The sequence below is a fragment of the Saimiri boliviensis genome, chromosome 14 (genome assembly GCF_048565385.1).
Source record: "Saimiri boliviensis isolate mSaiBol1 chromosome 14, mSaiBol1.pri, whole genome shotgun sequence".
Classification (NCBI taxonomy): Eukaryota; Metazoa; Chordata; class Mammalia; order Primates; family Cebidae; genus Saimiri; species Saimiri boliviensis.
Window position 1 is genome coordinate 82,352,341 of NC_133462.1, and position 14,118 is coordinate 82,366,458.

Below are 14,118 nucleotides of genomic sequence, written 5' to 3' on the forward strand. Positions count from 1 at the left end.
CAGTGAAATCAGTGAGGGTTTCAGTGATTGAACAGACTGGAGAACAAACCGGAAACTTAAAGGGCCCCAAGTCTTTCCCATGGAATATTTACTCAAGTTCTGGGTTGCGTGAGAGGTGGAAGAAATAGGGGAAAACTTCTAAAGACAGAAGAAGGTATATTTTAGTGGTGATTAAGCAACAAAGACTCACTGAGAGAGGGCCTGACTAAAGAATACCAACAGTCTATCTTTTAAGATATTTAGCGATTTCTAAAGCTTTGAGGGTAGGTGGCTGGAGACCTGGGTTCGGAATCTCTGAAGGGCAGAAATAGATTTCTTGCTGAGAAAACCCTGGGAGGAAAATGCACAAAGAAAAAGGGAAAATAGAGCTAGAATCTTATTAAAATTGCAATTGAACCTCAAGCCAGTTTAATCTCTGACTGGGCTAAGATGATCTATATGACATTCTAGCTGATTAACAGAAGAAAACATTATCTTCTGGGGAATACAATAAACTGCTGCATACTGTTTCAGATCAAAACATCTAGGATAGAAAAAAATTACTAGACATGTCAGTAAGCAAGAAAATATGACCAAAAAATCAACAGAAAAATAGACAGTAGAAGCATATTCACAGATGACCTCAATATTGGAGCTGACAGATAAGAAATGTTAAAGAACCACAGAAAAGCTCTTTAAATTTGCTTAAATGCAGTCCATATACAGAAGTTTCTTACTGAGGGGGCTAAAGAGTAGTCTGAAATTAGCACTTAAAAATGCTTTCACATGTTTTTGAGGCACTCCTGTCTCTAAGGGGTGTATTTCACTGATCATCTACGTCAGCCTCATCAAGCGTGGTTATTAAAATGTAGTTCATTGGACCTAATTGGCAGGGGGAACCCTCCCTGTGATTGGATAGGATATAAGAGCCTACGTTTTAAAATAGCATCTGAGGTGCTTCTAAAGAACTATAAACTTTAAGAAACATGAACACAGAGAATTTCTTTTTTTTTTTCCTCAGCTGCACAGTGTATTCTTCTCAGTGGCCACCAGAGGCACATTCACCAGTGGCGCGTCCTGGTGGCCTCCCAGTGACCCCACCAGGCAGCAGCCGTCCCTCCCTCCCTGCCACAGGTCTGTGCGGCCTGTCCGGTCTCGCTGCGTGGCTCACACGGTTTGTGCTTTTTGTGCTTCTGAGATTCTGAATATCCCAAGCAGAATTTGCCTCAAGATTTTATTGATATTCTTGAGGCACCCAAAATGTCTACAGGTTATAATAAAATCAGCTTACACCACATTGTACCACACACGACCGTTATTAAACAAACAGCAATTTACTAGCAAGTTTACAGAAAAAGGTTTTGTGGCCTGTTTTGTAACTCAGACAGAGGGCAGCATTCTGTTCTTATAGAGCCTCTGATCACAAGAAACATGAAAAGCTCACCCAGAAGCAACCATATTCTAGAGCAGATTCTTCGCCCAGGCTGGAGTGCAGTGGCATGATATTCTCCGCTCACTGCAACCTCCGCCTGCCGTATTCAAGTGATTCTCCTGCCTCTGCCTCCCAAGTAGCTGGGATTACAAGCATGTGCCGCCACACCCAGCTAATTTTTGTATTTTTAATAAAGATGGGGTTCGCGATAGTTGTCAGGCTGGTCTCAAACAACTGACCTCAGGTGATCCACCCACTTCATCTTCCCAAAGTGCTGGGATTACAGGCATGAGCCACTGCACCCTGCCCCATTACTCTTAGAGTTGGTATCAGGAAACTAAAATTATATAAATATTGGCTGGAAAAAGGATGGTAAATTTTGGGTACTATATCAAAGAACAGAAGTTAAATCCTGGATTACCTGATGGAGAGGATCTCTGAAATACTGTATCCAATCCACATATCATGAACATCTGTAATTCCCCAAGAAGAACTCGTTTCTTACCCTTAGAGATGCCATTTAAAATGCAAAATTATCACCAGTGAGCACCTACTTGTGATATTCACTGTGCCAAAATGCAAAGCATTAGGTGTTAATTGACACATGGATAATAGAACCTGTGGTAGGTGTTCTGCAATGTGGCATTTATGGCATAATGCCAGCTGAACACACCTGGTTGGACGAGTAGTTTGCTGGTCTCAACTAGTGAATGGACACTCAGTATCACACAGCCCAGGCTAAAGTATTTAACTTGAGAGTTATAGCCACAAAGAGAACTGTCTGGAGAGGTGAGGGTACCGAGCAGTAAGGAGATAATAAAAGTTCTTCTGTATAAAACACGTATAAAACAAAGCACTTGGTGGGAGTAGGCGCAGTAATTGCAATGGCTGACAAAGTCCAGATCCAGAAACTTCCTGAGATGTTATAGAAATGGCTACATCTGACAAGTGGAAACATTGTGACAGTAATGATCATTGCGATATTTATGGAGCACTAAACTCAGGCCCTACACTGTGCTAACTTCTTCATTCTTCATTGATTGAATCATTTTACAATGTATCCATATATCAAAACATCATGTTGTACACTGTAAACAGAATTTATATTTGTCACTTAACCTTAATAAAACTGGAAAATATTTTAGAAGAACATAGTGACATAGAAAAGCAGCATAATGGAATTTTTAAAATAGATTTTTTTTTTAGAGCAATTTCAGGTTCACAGCAAATTTGAGCAGAAAGTACAGAAAGTTTTTAAATACCTTCCCCCTGTCACACACCCACAGCTTCTCTCCACCCACATCAACATCCTGCACCAGTAGTACATTCCTTACAAATAATGAGCCAACATTAACACATCATTATCACCCAAAGTCTATAGCTTACATTAGGGTTCACTCTTAGAGTTGTGCATCCATTGAGTTTTGACAAATGTATAATGATATATATCTACCATTACAGTATTATACAAAATCGGTTCACTGTCCTAAAAATTCTCTGTATTCTGACTATTCATCCCTTCCTCCCCCTACCCCTTGGGAACCAATGATCTTTATACTGTCTCCATAGTTTTGCCCCTCTCAGTATGTCATCTATTTGGAATCCTACAGTATATGGCCTTTTAGGCTGGTTTCTTTTACTTCGCAATATGTTTTCAATTTCCTTCACATATTTTAACATCTTGATAGCTCATTTATCTTTATCACTGAACAATATTCCATTGTATGGATGTACCACAGTGTGTTTATCCATTCACCTCATGAAGGACATCTTGGCAATTATGAAAAAGGTTTTTATAAACATTTGTGTGCAGATTTTTGTGTAGAAGTAAGTTTTCAACTCATTCAGGTAAATATCAAGAAGCATGATTGATGGGTTGCATGGTAAAGGTATGATTAATCTTGTAAGAAACTTTCAAACTGTCTACCAAAGTGCTATACCATTTTGCATTCCCACCAGCAATGAATGAGAGAGTTCTTGTTGTTCCACATCCTGTCAGTATTTGATGTTGTCAGGGTTTGAGGTTTTATCCATTTTAGCAGGTATACAGAAATACATCTTTGTTTGTCTTAATCAGTAATTCCCTAATGATGTATGATATGGAGCATCTTTTCATGGTGCTGATTTACCATCTGTGCATCATCTCTAATGATATGTTTGTTGAACTGTTTTGCCAGTTTTTTAATTGGGTTGTTCATTTTCTTATTGTTGAGTTTGGATTATTCTTATTTTGGATAATAGTTCTTAATCATGTATATGATTTGATAGATTTTCTATCAGTCCGTAGCTTTTCTTCCCATTGTTTTAACAGTGTCTTCTGCAGAGCAGAAGTTACTAATTTTAATGAAGTCCAATATCAATTTTTACTTTCATGGATCATGCCTTTGATGTTGTATCTAAAATGTCATTTACAAACACAAGGCCACTTAGATTTTCTCCTTTTTATCTTCTAAGAGGTTTATAGTTTTACATTTTATATTTAGGTCTATGATCTATTTTGAGTTAATTTTTGTGACAGCTGTAAGATCTGTATATATGTATCTAGATTATTTTCTTTTTCTCTTTTTTTGTGAGTGGATATCTAGTTGTTCTAGCACTGTTTGTTGAAAATATCTTTTCTCCATTAAATTTCTTTTGCTCCTTTGTCAAAGAACTGTATGTGTGGGTCTACCTTGGCCTCTTTATTAATCTATTTATCTGTTCTTTCACCAATAGCACACTGTCTTGATTACTGTAACTACAGTAAGTCTTGAAGTTGGGCAATATCAGTCCTCAGACTTTGTTCTTCTCCTTTAGTATTGTGTTGGCTATTGTGGGTCTTTTGCCTTTTCATATAAACTTGAGAATCAGTTTGTGATATTCACAAAATAACCTGTGAATATCACGAACTGGATATTTTGTGATATCTGGGCTTCTGACTGGAATTATTTTGAATCTATAGATGAAGTTGGGAAGAACTGACATCTTAACACTATTAAATGTTTCCATCCATGAACATGAAATATCTATTTAGTTGATTTCTTTCATCAGAGTTTTATAGTTTTTCTCATATATTGTATATATTAATTAGACTTGTACCTAAATATTTCATTTGAGTCATGTAATATAAATAGTATTGTGTTTTTAATTCAAATTCCCATTGTTCATTGCTGGTATATAGGAAAGCAGTTGACTTTTGTATATTCTTCAACATTACCATAATTGCTTATTAGTAACAGGAGAGATTTTTTTTATCAATTGAGATTTTTCTACATCGACAGTCATGTCAGCTGCAAAGACGGTTTTCTTTTACCTTTTTCTTTCCCAATACATATACTTTTATTTTCCTTTTCTTGTCTGATTTCATCAGCTGGGCCTTCCAGAATGACGCTGAAAAGGAGTGCTGAGTACAGACATACTTGCCCTGTTCCTCATTTTAACAGAAAAGCTTCTGGTTTCTCACTATTAATGCATAGCGTTAGCTGTATGCTTTTGTAAATGTTCTTTTTCAAGTTGAGAAAGTTCCCTTCTATTTCTGGTTTGCCGCTACACAATATGATTTTAATATTTTTAAAAAACAGTACATAAAGCAGTGTGTACAATTTCATTCTGATTTTTGTGACAACTGTATTTTGCATTGGAAAAAAAGCCTGGAAGCGAATACCTTTATAACTGAAAGTCTCGCCATTTTTGGCTGGATAATGGGTATTTTCTTCACATACTTCTGTCTTTTCTAAATTTGCCCCAGTGAAAAACAGTATTATGAAAGAGGATTAGGTAGTCTGGAGAGAATGGCTTTCGGCTGTCGGGGACGGTGGGGTGGCAGTCAAAAAGGATGAGAAAATTTTAACAAGGATTTCTATGAAGAGATAACTGATTCAGTAACTGTGTCATCACTGAGAAAGTAAGCTCTCTGAGGACCAGGCCCGACTGAGAGAGCCCCATGGCGCAATAGATTAATTCACTTTGTGTCTCAGCGTTGCCTGTGAAACGCCATTTATTTGCTTGGCATGCTGAGCATGGAACCAAATTTCTTCCTTTCCAAGTAGTTTTGCTAATTTATATAGAGAGAGACAGGCACATACATACATACAGAGAGAGAGAGAAAGAGAGAGAAGTGAACAGGGAGTGGCAGGATTTGAGTCCAAAGAGAGGGGAGGAGGAGCGCTCCCCGTGCCCCAGGTTGCCGGGCGGAGCGCGGGCTCGAGGTGCGGGCTCCGGGGCGAGCGCACGCCCGGGAGGCGGGAGGTGGGCAGCAGCGCCCCCGCCTGGCCCCTGTGCGCCCCGACCCGACGCCTCCCCGCCCGACCAGGTGCCTGGAGAGCGCACAGCGGGGAGGGCTCTCCCGGCCCGGCCGCACCCGCGCCCGCGGGGTGCTGGGGCGGCGTCGACGGTGACTGGCGGGGGGCGCGGCGCTGCCTCTGCTGCCGGGTAGCTGCGGCGGGCGCGCGGGCCGGCCTGGAGTCGCCGGGCTGAGCCGCCGCGTCTGCATCGCCCCGCACGCCGCGGAGGCGCTCGGAGACAGACCGCGCGGGGGCGCCCAGAGCGGCCCGGGGCGGCCGGCGCGGCGCGGACCCTCGGTGGGCAGCGCACCCTTGTCTTCCCGGCTGGCGGCTGCAGGGAGCTCCGGCCCGCGGCCCCTCCGCCTCAAGTCTGGGAGCTGCTGGCCCCACTCTGTCTTTGCCTATGGGGATCCGAGAGTTTCCCGGAGGCGCACCCAGGGGCAAGAGCATCGCCGTGTGAGTAGCGCCCCGGGCGTGGGTGCGCGAGCTGGCGGGCGGGAGGCCGGGGCGCCGGGACACCGGGCAGTCGGGGGCTCGGGGAAGGGCGGCGCGCGCGGCGGAGCCGCTCCGGAAGTTTCAGTCCTTCTGCCCCTCGCCACTCGCCCCCACCCGCACTGCCCCGGGGAGCCCAGGGTAGGGCACTGGGGACAGCTGCCCGGGGAAGTGGGTGAGTGGCGGCGGGAAGAGAGCAGCGCGGGCTCTGCCACGGCGCTCGCCCCCGGAGGGCCCCGGCGGCGCTCTTGCTCTCGCCCTGGGATCTGCTCCTCACGAATCCCCCCCTCTCTGTCCGTGCTCCCCCTGCCCACCCACCTGCCCCCCGCGCCTGCTACCTCAGTGGCATGAGGAGGTCACCGGACGTCAGCCCTCGGAGACTGTCCGACATCAGCCCCCAGCTCCGGCAGCTCAAGTACTTGGTGGTGGACGAGGCAATTAAGGAGGATCTGAAATGGTCGCGCTCCGTGGAGGATCTCACGAGCGGGCCCGTGGGGCTCACGTCCATCGAGGAGCGGATCCTGCGCATCACTGGCTACTACGGCTACCAGCCCTGGGCAGCGAGCTGCAAAAGTAAGACCCCCTCACGTCATTTTCCTCGTCCACGGGTCCGTCTTCTTACCATGGCAGCCTCGGGGAGCGCATGCAGCGAGGCGCCCCGCCACCCCCGCCCGCCCTGCCCGCTGACACAGACCCGGGTTTGCAACTTTGAGGAAGAGGCCTGGAGACGGAGTTCTCCTGGACCTCTGGGGCTTTCTGACGCGTTATTTTACACCCTTCGTCTCCCCGACACAGGCTCTCTCTGTATCCTTACCTCCCTCAAATATGGGGGACATGCCTATGTGGCCAGCTGTGGGAAACAGATCTGAAACTCAAAGTATCCCCGACAGCGTAGCTTCCCCGCGGTCCTGAAAGTCTCAGGGCCCTGGGTCAGGGCTCAGCAGGCTCAGCTGGAGATGCTGACTTACCAGGGTTTTAACTCTTCCTTGAGCCTCCATTACGTCTCCTAGCCCTGTAAATGGAGAACAATTCTTGGGGTCTTCATTTTAGATGCTATTCACGCCCTTTCCCCCTGGATTTTATCTGTCTTCAGTAAGGAGGTTCTGTAGGGATCATTCTAGATAATGGTGTTGGTTCCCGCAAGATGAATAGTTGGTATCAGGTGGAGAAGCTGAAATGGTTTTCTGCCAATGGGCCCCAGCTGATGGCTTTGAGGATGCTGTGATCAATTAGACAGACATTATCTTATTTGGTTGATAAGATAAGTGGACTTAGTTGGTGGACATTTCTTTTTCTTACTTTGCAAGAGAGAGGTTGATTATGATGAAGTCCAGATATTTATAAATATAACCATAATTAAGTGTTCTCATCATTGTAGTTTGACATGAGATTGCCATTTGCCACCTCAGTCAGTGTGAGAAATGGGCCTTGACTTATTTCATTTGTAATAAAGACCAGATTAATAGTTTGTTGATTTTGAGTTTTTTTCAACCTTTTATTGCTTAAAATTGAAACATTCTTTATTGGTCTTTAGGGGGAAAAAAACCGGGCTTTTGTAATTTAATCATGTTCATCACTTAAAAAAAAAAAAAAAAAAAAAAAAGTCTATCTTTAGGTTATTCCTAAAACCTTTGCGTCCAAGCCAAAGGTCAGTGGTATGCTAGCAGATAGCTGGTTAGTTTTAAATTACTTGCAGGAAGAAACACAGGATTTGAATGTTTTGTTTTCAGGCCCTTACTTGCTTTTAAAAGACTGTGTTGATTGCATTTCACTGGGGATAAGCCTTTAAAAAAATTGTCTGTATCTCTTCCAGTCTCTTGCCTCTGCTGCTAAAATTGGCTTTAAATTACAAAAGAAAGACAAGGGGCCAAATTCTCTTTTTGTGTGGAAAACACTGAGCATGGGATAACAAAAATTAAACTCCCTCGGAATCCATATTTCTTATGAGTATGGATAGAACACTCAATTTTTATTTGTTTTCTAAATTTCTATTAGAAAATAGCGATTTTCTATTCTTATTTCCATTTTCTGCTTCCTTAATAGCAACAGACAGTGGTACAAATTACAGCCTTCATGAAGTCATCTCTTTAGTCATTGAAGTCATAAATAGGTCTTATCTTTATAAATCTATTTGTGACTGGCTCTATGTGCTTTGTGGAAGTTATCACCAAGGTTTGTGATTTGGGAGCTTGGCAGAGAGCTTACAGCAGTGATGACTGGTACAAACATATTTTGTGATTAAGACAAGAGAAGGGCCATGTGGAAATAGAGTCCCTTGCATCACCAGAGATATTCTTAAATGCCCTCTCTCTGAGGCTTTATTGAAAGAGCAAATATTAGCAGGCAAGGCTACAGTGATCATTGAAATATGAGTGAAATCAGCTCATTCCACTTTCTCTATTCCTGTGAGGATTATTCTTTATTCCAAGGTATTTCCTTGTTATTATAATGCTTTAGGTGACAACTGACATTTTGGTGAATTAATTAGTTGTTATGTTTAAATTTAGAGAAAGTAATGTTTATTACTGTAGCAAAAGAGGTTTTTTATTTTATTTATTTATTTTTTGAGACGGAGCCTTACTCTGTGGCCCAGGCTGGAGTGCAGTGGTTCGATCTTGGCTCGCTGTAACCTCTGCCTCCTGAGTTCAAGCGATCTTCCTGCCTCAGCCTCCTGCCTAGCTGGGATTGCGGGCATGGCCCACCACACCTGGCTAATTTTTTGTGTTTTTTGTAGAAATGATGTTTTACCACGTTGATATGGCTGGTCCTGAACTTCTGACCTCAGGTCGTCCACCCACCTTGGCCTCCCAAAGTGCTGGGATTATAGGCATGCGCCACTGTGCCCAGCCCAAAAGAGGTTTTAAGGCAGCACTTTTGCCGTTTGCCATTTCTATTCAATTAATAATAATAAGAGGCTTATCTATTACCTGTAGGTATCAGCTAGTTGCTTTATTTGTTGGTTAGTAATTGTACTCAACAAAGAGATGATAATTTTAAAAAGTTCTCATGATCTCCAAAGTGAGTTATGGAAGTTCTAAGCTATTATGTCATCTTTCAGTCGTCTTTTAAAGTTATTTATCTATGTTCCAACTGAAGGAGTTGCCAGTGAAAGTTTCTAGACTCTTTGAGAGATGTAAGTCACTTGCCCTTGTAGCAGCAGAAATCATTTGAATGACCAAATATTCATTTGTATCCTCTTCATTTTTAGATTTTGTTTGTGTTGTTAAGATACATGAGGTAATTGTGAACAGTATAGAAATCACCTTTGCTCAGTATTCTCAACTTAATCAGTGAGATTCACAAGTTTCACTCTAAGACAAGAGAATTTTGTAAAAGATTCTTTTTTTTTTTTTTTTTTGAAAGGGAGTCTTTCGCCATTGCCCAGGCTAGAGTGTAGTGGCGCAATCTCAGCTCACTGCAACCTCCGCCCCGGCTTTAAGCGATTCTCCTGCCTTAGCCTCCCGAGTAGCTGGGATTACCAGCACCCACCACGCCAGACTAGTTTTTGTATTTTTAGTAGAGACAGGGTTTCACCATCTTGGCCAGGCTGGTCTTTAACTCCTTACCTCGTGATCCACCCGCCTCAGCCTCCCAGTGAGATTATAGGCGTGAGCCACTGCACCCAGCCTTCTTTTTTAAAAATCCCAAAGACTCCCAGGTCTGGAACGGATGGCTTCTATGGAACATGGAACTGAGAATTAAACTGTAAACCAGTAAGTAGGAAGGGCCCGGTCCCTCTTCTCAGTGGCTAAAGTCCTCCGAGCTCCACATTCCATGTTTTTTAACCAAACCACTTGGCAGTATTGCTGGGAATTCTTCAAATCATTTTCTGTAAGTGGATCCAGGGCCCAGAAAGCACCTGGGCCACAGGAGGGGTTCAGTAAACATTCGTTGAATGAGTGGATGGCTGCTGCCTGAAAGCATGACCTCTGGGACAGGGAGCTTTGAATGCGCCTCTGTAGTGATTTGTATCATTTACTTCTTCATGCTGACTTCCTGTTAGTGTGGAATCGCTTTACTCTTTCCTGGTTCTTCCATCACAAGTGCTTCCTGGACTATGGACTGGACCAGAGCTCTTGGTGATAAGCTTTGGGTGAGCCCAGGGTTTCTCAGTCGCAGCACTATTAACCCTTTGTGCTGGGTAAGTCTTTGTTGTAGGGAGCTGTCCTGTATCTCGTAGGACGTTTAGCAGCATCTCTGGCCTCTGCCTATTAGATGTCAGTAGCTTACCATAGTGCTCCCTAAGTTGTGGCAGCCACAGTATCCCATGAGGGGGTTGCCTTTAGTTGAGACCCACTCGTTTAGCAGTTTGTGCTGCAGTAGAACTCTCTTCTGCTGCCCAGTAATGCTAAACAAGCAAGCCTGCCTCATAAGTTCCTGACCGTCTCCCTCCTTCACCTTTCTTCCTGTACCACTTTTTAAGTTTTCAGGATGGCCAGATAGAATGATCACCACCACTGGTAGCGCAAGCGTCTTTGAAAGATTTGAGAGAGCCACTTCCTTCTGCAGCTGGCATGATTCCATAGCCAATCATCATAAATTGATGCCCTGTAGGAAGTGCTTTAGAATTCAGTAGACTCTGAACAGTTTCTTTTAACAACTTACTTGTCTTTCCTACCTTTTGCCCCAGTAGAGGAGAAATGACTGATTAGCATACCTTCTGCTTCCTTTTCCTTTCTCATTTCTCTGGGGTGGACACCAATTAAGGAGGAGATGGCTAGAGATGGGAAGAGGAGAATCAAAGACCAGGAACAATCTGTAGAGTGGACAGCCAACCCCAGGCATCTTATAGGACGGGGCCGCTGGTGGCATCTCCACACAGGCATGATCGAAGGAACATGTCTTGGAGATTCTAGATAGAGGCTCTGCTGCGGGATGAAGGAACGTCTACTAATACTCCTTTGTTTTCATTTATTTATTTAGTAAAGGTTTTTTCAGCATTCAGTGTATGTCGGAATAGAGAGGAAGTGATGGCAGCAGGAGCTCACTGTCCAGGTGTGCCTTCATCTAGAAATACAGGTCAGCACACACCTGCATTGGAACACAGACATACTAAGGGTGGGCAGGATGTTTTACTTTGCAAAAGATTTCCCTAAAGGATGTTTTCAAATAGTGAACTCTTACATCCTTTTCTGAGAAAAAAAGACCCCGAAACATTTTAGAAATAACTTTCTTGAAGGGGATCAAGCTTATTGCTTAGCATGCGGTGTCATTATCATTTGAGTAGATGTATACACTACGTTGAACATCAACTATCATTTACTACAGGTTCTGATATGTTGAGATTTAAATGTTTTTTTTCAGACTGTGAATAAATTGAGTTCTAAGGCATTTGTAGGATGGAGAGAGGATCAGTCTTAAACCGACGGTCTCTAGCCCACTCCAGCCCACCATTGGCAATGCGAATGTGGGACAGGAACATGCAGGTTACTGAAGAAATCCTTGCTCTCTGGGTGGAGGTTTTCTAGTTCAAGCTGAAAAAATGTAGGGCACTGAAGAACACACCTGGTCAAGGAAACTGTATGTTTCAGGATTCTCCAGATTTAAAAGTTGTAAAGGGTGTGTGTGAGGTGAGAGGGAAGGGTTCATGAGGATAGGCGATCTTCCTTCTGTCCCTGTTAGTTCAGACTGAACTGTGAGTATAGGTTGCCGTCGACGATACCAGCGCTAAATGGAACACTGCCTTATAGTATCATTGAATTCGTGGTGAGCAACTTTTGTTTGATCCTCCTAAAATAGTAAAGGTCAGGCCAGCAATTCAAAAATGACCCACTTGTAAGAGATTTATAATTTGGTTGTAAAAGTTTATTCTAGAATGGAGCTTGGCGTATGAAATATGAGATGGAAAAGATTTTAGAAGAAAAGAGTTAGAGGGCTTGGGGTGGGGGTGAGTTGAGCATTAGAACACAGCATTTTTTTTTTAATTGGGTCAGAGAATTTTATTCCTGAGTATGCTAACAATTTGTAAATAGTTTCTGAGTTTTGATGTAATGAAGATTCAGAACTATTATATTTTAAGGAAACAAGATGATTGATTGCAGCTCACTCAGATCATTGCCATGGGGTTAGAAGTCCTTCACACCTGTGCATCTGCCTTTATTTTTATTTATTCATTTAGCAAATTTTTAAAGCATTTACTATGTGCCAGAATACAAAAATAAGCGATGGTAGACACAGTCCTCACCCTAAAAGCTTTCCAACTAGAGCAGGTGAAATCTGAAGTATGCATATGGTGGGGATGGGGAAATGACCTCACCTCCTCACCTCCCCGAAGTCTTCCAGGCTTAAAGGAGGCAAGGGCAAGGAGAGTTCTTGTTGCTCTTCAGAAGTCCCTTCTGGGTCTCATTAAAAAGAGGTTGGTCTAAAACGCTCCAGCTTTGAGCCTTGGTCATTTCCTTAAGCAGCTGGAAACAGTCAGGTTAGTTGCATTCAAACATTAATTCACATGCATATGCACCGTTGATGTTAAGCATGTTACTGGGAGCTGTTAGGGTGCTCTGGCCCTGCAGCCCTGAGGGATATCTGCCCTGTTTGTTTGTTGTTGTTGTTGTTGTTGTTAATGTCTGGAGGAGCAGAGGAAATGGAATTCACATCTATATGACAAGTTCACTGCTATGAGCCTCTAGTTTCTCATCTATAAAATGGGAGATAATAGAACTACTTTCCAGGATTGTCATGAAGATTAAATGAAATACGGTAGTCCCAGTTTATCCGAGGGAGACGGACGAAAGGATGATTCGCATCCTGGGTAGGAAGGTTTGAGATTTCATCACATGACTCAAAATGGCACACAATTTAAAACTTGTGAAATGTTTGTTTCTGGAATTTTCCTTTTAATATTTTCAGACCATGGTTGACCGAGAGTAACTGAAATGGTGGGAAGCAGGACGGTGTATAAGGGAGGACTCATCCTCTGTCTGTACAGCTGGCATCTATTAATGCACCTTTATTTTTATTTATTCATTTAGCAAATCATTTGAGCATTTACTTTGTGCCAGAATGCAGAGATAAGTGACAGCCCACACAGTCCTTGCTCTAAAAGCTTACTAACTGGAGCAGGTGAAACCTGAAGTGCTTGTATGATGTGATAAAGATCAGTTTGTGGTGCTTGAAGAGCCCTTTCTCACATCGGTGAGTTCATCTGTCAGCCGGAGGAGTCATTCACAACAGGAATGGAGAGGAGGTTTGCATTCCAGGTGAAGGGACAGCCTGTGCACAGGAATGTAGTCAGCTATCGCTAGAACGTAATTCTGCTTGATTGTAATATCATGGGGCAGGAGTATAATGTAGAAGTTGAACTTGTGAGCAGAAACAGACTACGGTACATTATGTTCCAGTCATCTGATCCCTATCACCTTCTTCATCCTGGTCCCAGCCTAAGCATCACCTCCTCCCAAAAGCCTTCCCTGATTAGCGGAAGGGCTCTTGCATCTCCTGTAGTGTTGGTGGCGGGCACCTGTAATGCCAGCTATGCGGGAGGCTGAGGCAGAGAATTGCTTGAACCAGGGAGGCCGAGGTTGGTCCTGGAGATCACTTCTTTTACATTGTCATGACTAGTTTAAGAATGTGGCAGAAGCTCTTGCAGATAGAAAGCTGTCTAGGAGCAGGGCTTATTATTGTGTCTCCAGCCCTCACTGTGGTCTTGGCACATAGAACTCTGGTGATTCTATCCCCAATGCACAGAGTATTTCAATCAATAAACATTTGTTAAATGTGCTAATAAAAGGCATAAGTGGCCATTTCCTCGTGCACGTACACAAATGGCCCCTAAGTAAGCATCTACATTTCTGTGGGGTTTTCCAGAATTATCCTGCATGGAACCATTTCTAATTGCAATTCCTCTGTCAGGAAATGGGACTCCCGTTGCTGGTTCTCTTCAGTCTTCACTTTAACTCTGCTAAAAACACGGACAAATAATCACACTCCTAGAGCTTACGTTGTCCAGTCTTATAT

At 43.3% G+C, this 14,118-nt stretch overlaps 1 protein-coding gene and 1 long non-coding RNA gene across 3 annotated transcripts in view; one reads left to right on the plus strand and one right to left on the minus strand.

The window, feature by feature from the left end:
• LOC141581092 (uncharacterized) overlaps positions 1–6,590 on the minus strand; it is a 159,067-nt gene extending 152,477 nt beyond the window's left edge. For both annotated transcript variants that reach the window (XR_012513603.1, XR_012513604.1), the window contains exon 1: positions 6,504–6,590. This is a non-coding gene — a long non-coding RNA (uncharacterized LOC141581092). The remainder of the gene's footprint in view (positions 1–6,503) is intronic.
• SLC35F3 (solute carrier family 35 member F3) overlaps positions 5,706–14,118 on the plus strand; it is a 351,622-nt gene continuing 343,209 nt past the window's right edge. The window contains exons 1-2 of the mRNA XM_039464320.2: positions 5,706–6,129; positions 6,509–6,738. Of these exons, the coding sequence (XP_039320254.1) occupies positions 6,077–6,129; positions 6,509–6,738 (283 nt within the window). The 5' untranslated portion in view covers positions 5,706–6,076. The remainder of the gene's footprint in view (positions 6,130–6,508; positions 6,739–14,118) is intronic.